Source organism: Alligator sinensis, unplaced genomic scaffold (assembly GCF_000455745.1).
Source record: "Alligator sinensis unplaced genomic scaffold, ASM45574v1 scaffold323_1, whole genome shotgun sequence".
NCBI classification, from domain to species: Eukaryota; Metazoa; Chordata; order Crocodylia; family Alligatoridae; genus Alligator; species Alligator sinensis.
Window position 1 is genome coordinate 787271 of NW_005842483.1, and position 15493 is coordinate 802763.

Sequence of the window (15493 nt, forward strand, 5' to 3'; positions counted from 1 at the left end):
ACACTTGTCTCGTCTCCGCTGCCTCAGCTAATGAGCATGAATTGAGAGCATTAGAGTTGTTTCCGCAGGCATTAGTATGTGTGAGTCAGGAGATCACATCCTTAATTTAGCCTACTCTCTGCTGGTAACCAGCCCTTTCCTTGGCCAGTGTACTCGGCATTGCCCTATGCAGCCCTGGATTAGGGTTGCTTTGTACCTAGATGCCATGGTGATGGGCAGATCAATCGGAGCCTGTAGAGCTGCTTCAAAGCATGTTGATTCCTTTTCCCGCAAATGTTCCCTGAATTACCATTTGTGTTTGAACCTTTCTGGGAAATCTAGAAATGAAGTAAAGATTTTCATTTTGCTTCCAACTGAGGTTTATTGGGTTTGAGGGATTGAAATTTCCCATGGGAAGAGGTGAGGGGGAGGGGGGGAATGACTCTCGATGCCTGCCCGCCCCCCCCCCCCCCCCCGGGTGTGGCTTTTAAGCTAGCTTTCTTTTTTTTCTTTTTTTTTTCTTCAAGAAATATCTTCATTCAAAACAAACGTAACTAGCTTTAAAAAAACAAATAAAAAAAAACCAAAAGCAGCTAGAAAGGAAGGATGGTTCAGTAGACGGGGACCAGCCCAGGAGTGAAACTGGAGACCCACCATGAAACTGTCTGTGTCACTGTCTTGCTCTGGGTAAGTTGCTTAGTCTCTCTACCTTAGTTGCCCACCTGTATAATGAGAATACACCTTTCCTACTGCAGAAGGGTGTTGCAAGGTGTGGTAGGGCACTAGTAGTACCTGCCACTTGAAGGACTGGGCCAGGGAGGGGCAGGTGCCTGATTAGGGTGGCCATTTTAAGGCCCAGCTCCCTGAGCAGCGGGCATTTCTTGATCAGCCAGCAGAAAAGAAACACGTCTCTGCTGAGCTCTTCCAGCAACACCTTGGAGATAAGGGTGAGGCTATGGGGATGGCTTGGAGGCTTCATTGCTCCTGGGCATGACCTAAAACTGCACCCTGCTAGGGCAGAAAGTACTGGTGGGGCTCCTGGTGGCATGGCAGTCCCCAGGTAAATGCCAGAAGTGATCACCTCCCCGGTGTAAGGCGGATTGGGGCACCTTAACCCCAGCCCCCACCTTCAGGTGAGTTATATAATGTAGGGAAGGCAGGTAAGCTTTCTGAAGCAGCTGAGCCTGCTGGGGGGTAAGTGATCCCACAGGGTCAGGCATGCTTTGTGAAACACCTGAGCCAGGAATGGGGGACCCCTGAACCCTGTGGATGGGCATGCAGTTTAGACCTGACCTGAGGGACCTCAACTGGTCCATGCTGGGGCCAAGACTCAAAGGGCCCACCGCAAGGGATGCCCACAGAGAGCAAAGAGGCTGGAGATCCCGACTGGCCTGAGACTCAGCCAGGGCCTAAGGGGGAGCCGAAGGTCCCAGAGAAGGGACCACAGCTAATGGGGTGAAGGGTACAGCTGAGTTTAGCTGCCTGGGATGCCATCTGCGAGGTTTGGGCCACAGTGTAGTGGTAGAACAGAGCTGTGGAGATCCTCCTAAACATCAGGGTTCAAAATGGGCAGCCTCCCACCTGACTAATATCCTCATACTATTACATCAAGGTGTGACAGGTGAGTGAGGTGGGCGGCTGGCCCATAGATAGGAGGCAGGCCAGTGTTTGCATCAGGCATGAAAGCTTACCCCTGTTACAGAAGGATAAAGAGATTATTAAATCGTCTGAGAGGCAAGGATTTTTGTGGGTGATACTTATCACCCACAAAAATCCCTGCCTCTTGCATATTTCCTGGACCATTATTGCTACATCACTTCAACACTATTTAATATCTGAGACATTCAGATAGTATAGCACTGTGGGCCTCTCAGCTACCATGGAGAGAGGATTTGATATAGGAACATAGATAAGGCCCCATGGAGCTGCCCGGCTCTAATCTTCCCCATGGTCATTAACTGAGGTGGAAGAGATGAGGTTAATTTGGGAATGTCTAGACAGCCTCCATGCTATGCTAGGGCATCCTGCTGTAATGCATTTGGTCTCACTCTGCTCATGCCAACTCCTGCAAGTGAGGAAATGGAGCCACCTTAAAGCAGAGCTGAGCACGTGTCTGGAGCTGCGCCCAGGCTGCCTGTCTCATGTGGGCTTCTTGGTGTGTGCTTAGCACTGCTCTAAGATGGCTACATCACCTCATTTGGTGTTCTTGCAATAGGAATGATTAAGTGCAGCATGCTTCACAACAGCATTCTCAGTTATGGCCTAGAGGCATAGGCAACATGTAGGGGGAACATGGGGAAGAGGGGGGCATATGCAACCCTAAAATTGGCCCTCACTGGCCAGGGAGTAGGGAGTGCTGGCCGGTGCCCCCTCTGAGAAGTGCTGCCGGCACTTCTGGTTTGCTGCTGGCACTTCCACTGGTGGTGGCAATCCACTGGGGGACCCCCCACCTCCACTCAGCGATCGGCAGCTGGTGCCCTGCAGAGCCAGGAGGCACCAGTTGCCCATGCCTAGAATTGTTGTAGATGAGTTCTTTGTATCCTACTTCTGTTATCCCAAGTCTCTCTTCCCATCCCAAGGTGGAAGTAGGTTCTCCCCTCCCCCTCTGCCCTCTCTTCCAGAAAGGCCTAACCCAAACTTGGATGCTGCTATCGTAGTAAACAGTGTTCATGGAAAGCACTGATTTGGCATCACAGGGTCTTGAGGCCCTTTGGTTTAGCTCCAAAGTAGTGACAACTTGATCAGTGTATCTTAGCCCTGAGCAAGAAGGCTGTTAATGATCTTTTTTTTAGATGGCAAGAGAGCCTAGGTTTCCCCCATTCTGGATATTTGAATCCTTTTGTCTGCAGTGACCAAGTCCGTGCAACATGCAGGCGTTATGCTCTACCATGCAAACAAATGCTTGAGTGGTCAGATGCACTTGAAGACCATTGTTGCAATTTCCAAGCACTGCAAGCTGTGGGGTGGCAGGAATGGTGTAGTCTCTCAAGGAGCCCACATTGGCTATTTTCTTTCACACTTTGAGATTAGAACAATTTTACAGTGACCCAGGTACCACCCCCTCCCTTCCTTTTCCCACCCCCTCCGCCCTCTATGATTTACTTCTTGGCTCTATTTCCTATTCTGCATGCTCCTTCTCTGCCCCGAATCATGCTGACTTCTCTTTCATCCCACTGTGGACCACAGCAGAAGCTGGCTGAAATTTGGTGCAACAATAATGTAGGCTTTTTGGGTTACATGGAAGACATGAGACATTTGGCAAGGGAGCAGTGGTTGGGGAGCTATTTGTATGGCTGTTCAGACTGCCTCATTTAGCAGCCCTCTGGCTCTAGGTACTCTTGCTGTGTTGGCACTAAAATAATTTCAAACTTAAAAAATAAAGGCTTATGTAATTGATTAAATGTCTCTTCTCCTCTCCTACATTTAATCAATTGCAGGAGCTATTTATTGCTTCATATACTACAAAGCAATAGAGATTAGTACTTCATTAACCTATTCCCTGTTATTTTGATTATATTCTTGCAACACTTTAATAACATAGCACGGAGCACCATTCCCCAGCTTCACTCGGGCATCTTGGGGATGCTTACTTTGTAGTCAGGGGAGGCAGAAAGCAGTGTTTATACTATGAGGCTATAGTCACCACTACTACTTACCTGAGTAAGAGAAGGCATAGCCACATTTCCAAAACCTTGCAGGGAGTCGGCAAGTAGAAGAAAAAATGTTGATGATCAACAATATTTTTTCTGCTGCTTGTGTCTCGAGAGGTCTCAGTGATGAGTTAAAACAATCAATAGCAGGTTTTTTATTTTATTTATATTTTTGAGAGAGCGCGCCATTGCGCCTTTAATTCTTGGCAAGCATCTGAGCCCTGCAGCTCTGCAACAATAGCTGAGTGGCGAGAACATGTCTCCAGCAGTGCGAGAGGTGGCACATTAAAGAAATCCCCCTTAGTGTAATAAACCTGCTCAAGAGAGTGCATTTGTCTGCTGGTGTGGGGGAAGCGCAAGAGGTGCTTGGGCTTGTGATGTCCTTTGATGGAGTGAGAAGGCTGAAGGGGAATTGGTGGGGGGTGGAAGGTGTCATCTCTCTTGCTGTTCATAGTGAGTGAAATTCCCCCATGTAGTGAAGCAACACAGGCTGCTGTGGACCTTGAGGGATGCATAGGCCTTGTATGTACTCTGCACAGAATATAGTAATACTTGTGTTGTAAAGAGGAGCCAAAGTCCCAGACCAGGACCCTGCTGGGCCTAACACTAAGCAAACACAGAATGGACGGGTCCCTGAAGAAGTAAAGAGTGAACTCACTTGGCAAATACCCCTTCAAGAAAACAAACTTTTCAAGCAACTGAAGCTAAATTAGCATCTTCACTAGGCTCTGTCCAACTGTTGGCAGTATTAGCATAAATTTGGCAAGCTGTGGTGATTTTCAGTGGAACTGCTCTGGATTTACATCAGTGCCACAAAGGCGTTAGACCCAGTAGATCACTCCTGTGTAACTCAAGGGGGGAATTTGGCCTGTAAACCCTCCTTTAAATGGCAGGTTTTGCAAGTAATTGGTCTTGTATAAATTTGCTCAGATAACGAATAAATTAGCCTTGTCAATGCAGAATCAGCTTGGTGCTGGTTTCTGTCAATTCTCTGCATGTGGGTGAAACCCGTTGAGCTTCCTACCTGCAAGGAAGCTGTAAACATGTGAAAATGAGCAAATTGAGTGCAACTCTCAGATCAGTTTAGAGTCTCTCAAATGTATTTGGATGACTCTTTTTCATAAAGGCTTTGAGACTTCCTCTGTTTGGCATCTCCCAACTACCCCAATTAGCTTAGGCACTGAAATCATGTGTTTTATGTTGAAGAGGAAGCGCATATGCCGGCCTGAACTCGACTGAGCAGAGCTCACTGCATCCTGTATGGTCCATGCTGTTTGCATTATGATAATATTTGTATGGTATAGGAGGGGAAATGGAAAGGAAGCTTCTGTCCAAGCTTTTTAGACCACAGACTCTCACGCAATTGGTCAATGACAGTCTGAGATGCCTGCTTCATTTTCTGCCACCAGGCTATAGATCTCCAGGTTGTGTAAAGGCCTGGCTATGGGAAAGAACAGCACATGCATATCCCAGTATTTTGTTGCCATCCATTCCCTGTCCTCAGCTCAGTTGCAGCTTTATATGCATTCCCTTTTAGTCTTCCCACCTTCAGTCTTCCCACCAGCATTTCCATGATGCTTAGTCTTCATGCTTGCACTCTTCACTATTTTTAACCAGATCCTTTGCTAGTATATCTCCATAGCTTCCTTGGTTTCAGTGAAGCTTTCCCATTTATACCAAATAATCTAGGTGTGTGAGTATGGTACTTGGGCTCTGTCAGCTTCATCCTGCAAGATACTAAGGAAGCTCAACTCCGACTTATATGAGTACAATAGAATCAGGCCTTGTGTCCTTCGCTGCCTGGGATCTGACCTGCGTCTGTAATAGATTTGTGCAAGCAGGCTAACAAGCAGCCTGAACTGGAGACTAAGAGCTAATGAAAGCCTCAGCTCTGCGGTATATCTCTGCCTCCTCTTTACCCGCGGCATGAGTTGTGAATCAAACAGGCTCCAAATAGCTCCATCCCCAATAATATTCCCAAGAGCACCAATACAATTTAATATAACTCTGCATCAGGATGCCAGGCAATTTAAAAAACTCCAAACCTCTCCCTCCAGCCAAGTCCTATGCTTCCAAGCCACAGCCCTACTTTAAAATATGAGGGGAAAAGAAAGAGAGGAATGTGCCAGTACAGAATGTGTGTTGCGAATTAATCTGTACTAGCACGCTCCTCTCTCTCTTTTCCCCTCGTATTTTGAAAGGGAGCAGTGGCTTGTAAGCAGAAGACTTTGTTGGAGGAAGAGGTCTGAGTTTTTTTTAATTGCCTGCCATCTTGATACAGGGTTTACATTAAATTGTATTGGTGATCTTGGGAATATTATTGGAAGTGGAGCTATTTGGAGCCTGTTCGATTGAATGGTTTTTCCCTCTAGAAAAATGCAGTTTTGTCCCAGCCAAGAGGATTCATGGGAGCATGTTGACTTGGCACACTCTTTGACAGGGCAAATTGAAGATAATTGTTTTGCTTTTATTGGTTTTGATAATAGCCAAACATTTCCATGATGCTGAGAGAAAACAACATTTTGAAAAGGTAAAAAAGTAATTTTGATTAATCAAATGGATGTGGTTTTATCCCAGAGAAATAAACTTCAGTCTTCTTGAATCAAAATGTTTCTAGAATTTCAGTTCCATAGGAAATTTCACCTTTGTTCCAGTTTGGGACACTTGCTTTTAATGGTGGAGTTTTCCACACAACCAATTGCTTTTGCCAGCAGTCTCTGGGTGTTCTGTGTTTGAAGTTGTAAAAAGTGTCTAGAGCACGTGGATTTGTAGACATCAAACTGGATGAAGGTGTGATTTCTAATAAAAGTGCTTAGGGAATTCTCCTACCACTGCCTACTGTGAGGTTTCTTGTGCCTTCCACTTAAGCATCTGTTACTGGCCACTGTGTAAGACAGGGTTAGATTCAGGGTCTGATCCAGAATGATAACTTCTGCAAGTTAGGGCCTGGACATTTAACAGATATAGCCCTACCATGATGTTCATTGCTAGACTCTGCTGCAATGTTACTTCAGGAAAAATCAAGACTAAACCTACACCACTGTAGGTGGAGTGTGTGCATTTTTTTTTTTTTTTTTTTTATCCTAAGAAACACAAAGAGGGTATTGTCAGTTCTCTATCTACCTAGTAGCAAGGCACTGTAATACCCAGAGAGAGCTGGTTGTCAGTCTTCTCCACACATCTGTGTAATTAACACTAGTGTGTAAATATAGTAGAAGTTATACATGTGTTTAATGTATTGTGTGTCCAGGTTCTTAGGCACCCAACTTCCATTGAATGTCAGTGTCATGCTCCTAATTCACTTACTCCCCTTATAGAAACCTACTACAAACGTACGAATTGCTAAATATTGTTTCCCTGTAGTCCTCTGTCAGCATCTACCTTTCAGCTTAGACCTATATTGCAAGATGTTTGTGGCTACTTCTTGTTCTGTATTGATGTACTCCTGGCACTGGAGTTGTGGTCTGACTGGGGCTCCCAGGTGGTAGTGCAATAGAGATAAGTGAGCTAACTCCAGCACCTGATCAGCATTCAGTGTTCTTATGTACTTGGTAGGAAGCACTTAGGATGATAGGATTATAGGAAAGTATGGCTGGAAGGGACCTCACAAGATCATCTAGTACAGCCACCTGCTTGAGGCAGCATCACCCCTGACTAAACCATCTCTGCCAAGTGTATGTCTAACCTACTTCTGAAAGCTTACAAGGGTGCGGATTACACAACTTCTCTAGGTAGCCTATTCCAATGCTTGACCACCCTCAAAGTCAGAAAGTTCCTCCAGATCTCCAGCCTAAATTTCCTCTGCTGCAGCTTGAGGCCATTGCTCCTAGTCTTGTTCTCTACAGCCACAGAGAGGCTTATCTCCAGTCTCTCTATAATTGCCCTTTGGTATTTGAAGACTGTTGTCAAATCCCCCTCAGTCTTCTCTTCTACAGACTGAATAGCCCTAGGTCTTTCACCCTTGTGATAAACTTTCCTTCTCCTAAGCAGATTTTCTTCCAGTGCAGACACTCTTGGTTGTTTCTCACCCACTATGATGAGCGGCACAGTTGTGCAGCATATCCCAGCCACTCCAGTCTGAAGAGAGGATTGTGGGCCAATCTGCTAAACCAGGATTTAACCAAGCGGCAGCCCTTAGCACAGCCATTCTCCTAATGCCCTCTTAAGGAGCCTAACAGCAGAGGCAGCTGCCATCTCCTTCCTTACCCCTTCTCTGTCTTCTCACAGCTCAATGAAATCCTTCTGCTCTGCAGGACGGCATTTTCCATTCTGAAATATGCTCTCTGCCCTCTTCTTGCTACAATGCCTTTTAATTAGGAGCACGCAATGCTCTGGAGGCCACGCTGCTGGCTTTTTGGAAGGGTGTTTTGGAAAGTGATTGCAACTGGATTAAAGTGAAAGGTTAGGCAATTTATTCATTTGGCATTTTCCAAGTGTATTGGATTATTTTATTTTGAAGGAACAAGATAAAATCCTGCTTCTTAGAGGTTATTGATAGGACTAAATCCATTCCTGTGCTACACACATTGGGCATAGTAGCCTTGAAATGCCCCTTCAGCATTGAGAGATGTCAGCCCTGCTGCTAGCTTTGCTTTTTTTCTATATTACAATTTCAGCAAGCAGCCAACTGGAGTATTTCAGTCTGTAGTGCTCTCGTTACTTGCTTCTCAGTTCTTCCTTGCTGCTCCAATATCGGAAACCTCTTCCTCCTGATCTTGGCATGGGAATCACTAATTAGAGGGCCTGAGTGGAGAGTGATTAGAGGCAGAACCCAGGGGAGGTTGTGCATTTGCTGTGCACCTGGAAGCTGGGTTAAGTTCCAGCATATCTAGCACCTCCAGCCTGTTCATATTCAGATCCATAAACAAATTTCCCATGGAGTAGGATTAAGTCTTATTTTGCTGTCATAGAAGATAATGTCTGGGACAGTTGCATCCATGCTTAGATCGATCCTATGCCCAGAGTTTCCATGCAGGGGATATAGATCAGCAGGCCATACCCTATGCCCAACCACTGTGCTCTAGGCCTGGGGGGGCTTGACTCCAATTATCTAGTTAGGTTCTGTTGCCTCTAATTGTTGTACAGGATAATGCCTAAACCAGTGACTCCAGGTAAGAATTCTTCTTGGTGAGGGAAACTAAGCAGAACAGGCTAGATTCAAACCTAAGGTAATTTCCTGCAGTCAGTGATGCATCAGCAGTGTAACAATTTTCCTGAAGTATTTGGAACCCACTACCTGTCGAATGCCACTTTTGACCAGTACCTCCTAAAGGGAGCTATGGTTACTACCACATAGAGCCAGCTACTGTAAATCAGCATAACCCCATTAAAGCCAATAAAATAGACTTGATTTATGTTGGATAAGGTTTTTTTCCCCATTGAGTTTAATGGCCATTGTCACTGGCAGTCTCTCAATTTCAGGATGATCTTTACCATGGCTCATTGATGGGTCTTGAAGTGAAGTAGCTGTCATGCAGGTCTACACGTAATCCCCAGCTACATCGCCATAATAACACCCCCCACCCCCCAAGTACACTGTACCACTATGGCGATGTAGCAGTGAAATCTAACCATGTGCCACATGCATGGCAAAGTAACTGCCTGTACTGCACCATGCTTTAGTACTTCCAAATACTAAAGCATGGTGCTATAGCAAAGTTGCCATATGGCAACGTGTAGACATACCCATAATGTCTGGTCCAGTGAAGTTCGTGTTTGAGGATCACTGATTCAATGTTAGTAATGTTGGCTTCAATAAGGATGTTGGCATTTGTTTAGTGATCTTCCTATTTGATATGGGGGATTTTCCAGAGGTATCATTGGTAATACCTCTCCAGGACAATGTTGAGATGATGACAGTAGGTCACCAACATTTCATGTCCATAGGGGCATGTGGGGATGGTGACTATACAGTAGACCTGGATATTGGTGTCTTCCCTTTGATTACAATGAATAAATACATGCTGAAGCAATTTCCCAGAGACACTTGCACACTGGATCCTGTGCTGGATCGCCTCATCAACATTCATGGTCTGAGGGAAGCAGCTATCAAAGTAGATGTGCTCAAATATCTCTAGGGTCTTTCCCTTATGGTAAATTGGGGATGTGGGTCACATTCATGCCACAGGGATGGCTAATAGAGCATTAATATCATCTGTATTTTGGGAGGAAAACACATTAGAAATTCTGAAGTTGCTTCACTGTAAAGCGGTTCCATCCTTGTGCTGGCTTTTGGGCTAGATTTTTTTTTTTTTTTTTTTTAAGTGTGTGTTGGATGCTAGGCTCTTTTTAACGGGAGCTTTGAGAGATGGAGCACTTGGGGAAATCTGACCCTTGGCAAAATGTCTAACAATGAGTTGAGCAACTGACCTCAGCTAGTGCATGGAGAAATCTGACCCTGCATATTTTTTCATCTAGAATCTTACAAAGAGGTTTTTTAGCTCTTGGATTTACAGTACCTGCATTGCAGATAAATGGCCTATAATCTCATTAAAAGGTGGTGACCACAGATTTCAAGAGTCGACAATAAACTTGTATAAAAGTTTCAAACAAGACTTTATGATAAGAAATTGTTATTTTGAATTCCCATTTCAAATGCCTCCTCTCTCCACTGGCCTACAACATCCTATAGCAGAGACACTTTCCATAGATGCAATAAAGCAACAGGTCAAATAGCCCTGAAGCAGAGCTTTGACAGGCCCAAATAAAGATGCAGGAGGTCAGTTGTCTCTGATCCCCTAGTGGAAGGATTGCAATCTGATTGGGGACATGTTGGATTGATTTTTGTGTTTCACCTTGACAAACTGGGCTCATTTTCTGCGCCCAGAAATGAGTTTATTAGTCTCATCCTAGTCCAGGTCCACATCACAAAAGCCCCAGGTTGTTTGTCATGACTGGCAGTTGCTGCTCAACTCTGTATAGTAGTGAGGGACTCAGCTAAAGACATGCACACTGACAGAGCTGTGTAGGATGTGTTGAGCAAGCACAGGAATGGGGTATTTATTGGCTATCATCCTTAGTTAACAGAGCTTTAAAAAAGGTGAGATAAGTATCATAAGCCACAGTTCATATGACTCATGAAACACAGTGAAGTGCCTAGCTCCCAGAGCTACAAATAGCACCCTACACATGTGACTCTCAGTGTGATGGCTTAGCCATTGCACCACAATGCTGCACCACACTGCTATCTAGAAGCCTGTTAGTTTATAAAGCTATTGGTCTGCACTCATCTTTTATGCTTTCTGCTTTAAAGAATGCTCTGGAGGGTATTGCATTCTTTACATGTTTCCCCACACTTCTAAATATACATGGGCTAGATCCTTAGGGCATAGCTCTGCAGAAATCAGTGGAGTTATACCAATGTATACCAGTTAAAGAGCTGTTCTCGCTAACCATAATGGATTACTTGGGCCTGTTGATTCCAGTTCATGTCAGCTGGAGATCTGGCCCAGTAATCAATTATCGTGTATCCCCTTTTTTCTACCTCTACTTCTCTTCCATGCCATCCTCTGCCCAATAGAGGAGACTGAACAGTACATTTCCATGCTGTTCCTTGCCCAAAACCAGTGTAGTATGGCCTGATCCAGCAAGGTGGTTTGATGTTTACAAATACCAGCAACTGCTACTGATTTCCATAGCATTCTTCCTAAATACAACTATTGTGAGTGGTACCCAGTGAGGTCAGATTCATCTCCATGACTCTTGTCCTCAGTCTAGGCATCAAATTCAGGCCAGGTACAAATAGGCACAACTATTATTGGGTCCACCTGTTATTTGATGTGATGCCCACATCTGATGCAAGTAAGTGGATATGGATATATTACTAGGAAGTATGGAATACTGTGTATCTTCCTGGGTAGGCAGACAACCAGACAAGTAGCACTTAAGAGCAGTATGGAAATTACTGTCATTAGAGCTCTTTAAACCAACCTGAAAGCAGAGTTGTTCCAAAAGATATTCCTTTCCCGTACAGTTGTGTCTACACTAAGCTGCATTTGGTTGAATTTGTCCCAGTGCCTAATGGATATTGTGTAGCTATTTTCAGTACAGTGGTCAAAGTATCACAGCTCAGATTCTACCCTGTTTTGCTACCTTTTGTATGATAGAAAGATGGTTCAGAGGTTAGGGTACTAATCTAAGACTTGGGGAAACTCAGTTCACTTCTCTGCTCTTACAAATTCTGTTATACGATCTTGGACCAGTCACTAAGTCTTGCTGTGACTGACTTCTCCATCTCTAAAGCAGTACTCCCCTACCTCACAGGATCAATATGTTGAAGACCTGGAGGTGCTCAGGTGATGTGTTGATAGGAGCTGCACAAGTACTCTAAACAGAAAGATCCTTGAGTGGGGTTACTCGGCATTATGTTTGGGAACAGCTTGATCAAAGAGAGATTCTAGCTAACAGTTCAGTCTGCTCTTTCACCTTTATCTTGTTTTGACGGGGGGGGGGGGGGGGGAAGGGGGGAGAGAGAGAATCTGTTTGTACTTACTAAGATGCCATATATCCTCTTTTTTCTTCCTAAACTGCATTGACTGTTCCATCTGCTTATTTATCACCCAGAGTTAGAACCCGGATTCCAGTTGGCAACCTGCGTGTTGTGTTGTGGTGGTGTTGTTTTGTTTTAAACAAGGCACTGAAAGATCCAACAAAGCTTTGATACATACAAACTACTTGTAATGCAGCTGTTAAGGCTCTTTCATCATATCCATGAATAAAATGAATTATATTGCTATCAAAATACATTTGATAAATTAAGCTTAATCCTCCTCTATTGCTTTTGGATAGAAAGCCCTTCAAGTGAGAGAGAGGCTCCAAATGACTTTTTATATTAAATGGTTTGAACCTTTGTGCTTCAAAGACCGATGAAAAAGAAAGATTAAATACAAATGCATATAATAATAAAATAAAAAGATCTAGCAATATATAATCAAGTTGTCTCAATGAATTTATCAGCCACTTTTGCTGCTAAAACTTTTGTTCTAATCCAAGGGAAAGGCCCCAGTGAAATGAATTTGGTGTATTCTTGCTTTATAAAAAAAGAGTGCTCATGTCCTGCAATCTTTCCACCTCAAACAATGGACTAGCTTGGTTTGGGATGGGAGTCCTCCACAGGGCATGTAAGTAAAGGGATCCAGCCCACTGACATGATGATAGTCAGGCCTATATTGCAGGAGGTGCCGTCTTTCAGATTCCTTGTTCTGTTACAGTAGAGTGAGAGAGAAGCACCAGCTAAAATCAAGGCCCTGTTATGCTACATATTGGCCATGATGAGAGAGACCCTGTCTCAAGGAAAATATAATCTAAATAAATAAGACAAGGGATGGAAGGTAACACATTAAGTGACTTGTTCCAGGTCACACAACAGGTGGGTGGCAGTCCAGTAAAGATCCCAGCTCTCCTGAATCCTTGTCTACCATCTTATCTACTAGAGCATGCTGTTCTGCATAAATGACTGCAGAGAGCCAGGATCACAGTCTGAAGATACCAGATCATTTCTCACAGGAAGTGAAGATGGTATCTCTATTGCCTTAGTCATGCCCCTGCATTACTGTTCTTCCTTCCCAAGTATCTTCTCATACCATAATTGAATGGACAGTTCTGATTAATTTTCTGTCTCACAACTGTGTCATGTGACATTAGGATCCTTTGGGATTCCATCCTAGAAGTGGCAGCATTTTACTGGAGAGTGAAAGGATCCCTACTTAGCCTGACTCTGCTCAGTAGGGATTTTCTGAGGCTTTTTTAGCCAGTGTTTTACAAGTGCTAAGAGTTTCCTGAATAAATGAAGCTATACTAGGGCTTGTTGCAAAACCCACTGGAATTAAAGGAAAAACTTACAGTTCAGTGGATCTTGTATTAAGGAAGTGCATCCACCCCCCTAACTTTAAGCATGTACTTAAGCCCCTCCCTATTCGGCAAAGCACCTGCTTAAGTCCCTTTGTCTTTAAAGTTAAGCATGTGCTAGGCTGCTTTGTTGATTCACAGCATTCATGCAGTTGGTTTATTATTATTAACCATGATGATTATGATAACAGTAGTAATATAATAATAGCTATTGTTACTAAACCTGGTTTGTTACATCAGGCAATGGGAAACGGTTAAAAGGGTCAGATAACCAGTTTTCTCTGAAGAGACAGTGTACATTAAAGGTATTCTCCTCTTGAAGCCAGAGGCTGGGTCAGTGCAGCTTATCCATACACGGTGGCTTTCTTTTTCAGGCATGCAGTTTCTAATTGCTGAATTCATCAGGAGCAAGGAATACAATTCTGGGTCTTGGCTTCACAATGCAGTACCATAAAGAGTGCAAGTTGCAAGCAGGTATGAAAGTACTTATGCAAGATGAAGAGGAGGGGGAGGAGAAATGCTAGTGAAATAAAATCCTGTTTCCTCTGCAGCCTGTTTCCACTGTGCAGTCAGGACTTCTGCTCCTAAAGAAAAGCTAGAAGGTTGTGCTTACTAAAGGGGTGAGGGGGGGGGGGGGAAACCCTGTTTCACCATATTCACACCCTCATCTTCCTTAGTAATAACTGCAAAGGTTTTGATTCCCTCTTTATGGTGCTCTCTACTTCCAACTAAAATCAAAGAGTGGCAAAGGCAGGCCCTGATACTTCAATCACCTACTTGCAGGTAAGCCCATAGCCTGACTGACTTGTACCGAGTCTGCATGGTGAGAAAATGCACTAACCTCATACTGCAGGATCAAGACCTTTGTTTGTAAGACTGTTTAGGCAGGGATGGTCTCTCACTACGTGTCTAGGGATGTCTTTTATGTTGTTTATCATAATCTTGGTTGCATCCTCTAAACCCCATAGTCCAATTGCTATTACTGTTAATTATATGGCCAGTCTCTATATTACAATCATGCCCACTCTGGACAGAAGTAAGTGAAATGAGATGTACCAGGCACTGCTGATAAGCCCTGCTCTGGTACCCTTTGCAGCCTTGAGTGAATCTCTCTACCCTGTGCCTGCGTTATTAAATGGAGGTGATAGTTATCCATCTCTCCGGCTGGCTAGGCTCTTATTGCAGCCCGCTGAGCTCAGGGCCAGCGATTGCACAGGTCTGTCATGCATTCTGAACACGGGACAGACCCTGTAAATACCCAGTGTTATTTTTAGTGTCCCTGGAGAAGCGAGCGAAGGAGCTTTGACTCCAAACTGGGTGGTAAGGAGAGGAATCATAGCTTCTTCACAGAGAATTAATTCCCTCGGGGGACTCCTCCCAGCCTTTCTTCTGGGGGAAAAAATGCCAGAACCTTTGTGGGGGGGGAAAAAAGATCCTAAACAAGTAGCAAGAAGAGCCAGGGCCTTGTTGCACCTTGCACTGGGAGCCGCTCAACTGCTGATGGGTGGCGGTGCTAGGTGGAGTTTGGAGCAGTTGTGTGTTCAGGCTGGCAGGTAAGACTGAGAAGTAAGAATCCCCCTCACCTCCCATACGGGCTCCCCCCACCCCTCCCCACCTTGCTTGTGCCTGCCTGTGCTGTCTCCCAGAGGAGCAGGCAGGGAGGAGTCAGCCTGCCTGCCCCACCGCTGCTCTCTCCCTGCTGAGCCAGCCCCGAGAGCGGCAGGCGTCCCTGGAGAAGCCAGCGAAGCAGCTTTGAGTCCAAACGGGATCATAGGGAGAGGGACTAGCGGGTTTATAGAAAATGTGGGTGGGAAGGGACCTCAGGAGGTCGCATCTAGTCCAACCCCCTGCTCCAAGCAGGACCAGCCCCAACTAGATCATCTTAAAAACCTCCAGGGAGGTTAACCCTGCGCTGCCTGCGCCCCGGGACAGACACAGGCACGGGGGTCCGGCACGGGGGCAGGGGGCAGCCGGCGTGTTGTCCCCCTCGAGGCGGCAGCCTGCAGACGGGCACCAGG

At 45.0% G+C, this 15493-nt stretch overlaps 1 protein-coding gene across 1 annotated transcript in view; it reads left to right on the forward strand.

The window, feature by feature from the left end:
- The first annotated feature begins 13079 nt into the window (after nt 1-13079).
- The window catches only part of WHRN (whirlin), a 116364-nt gene continuing 113950 nt past the window's right edge, over nt 13080-15493 (forward strand). Inside the window, exon 1 of the mRNA XM_006031128.2 lies at nt 13080-13145. Coding sequence (XP_006031190.2) covers nt 13080-13145 — 66 coding nt within the window. The remainder of the gene's footprint in view (nt 13146-15493) is intronic.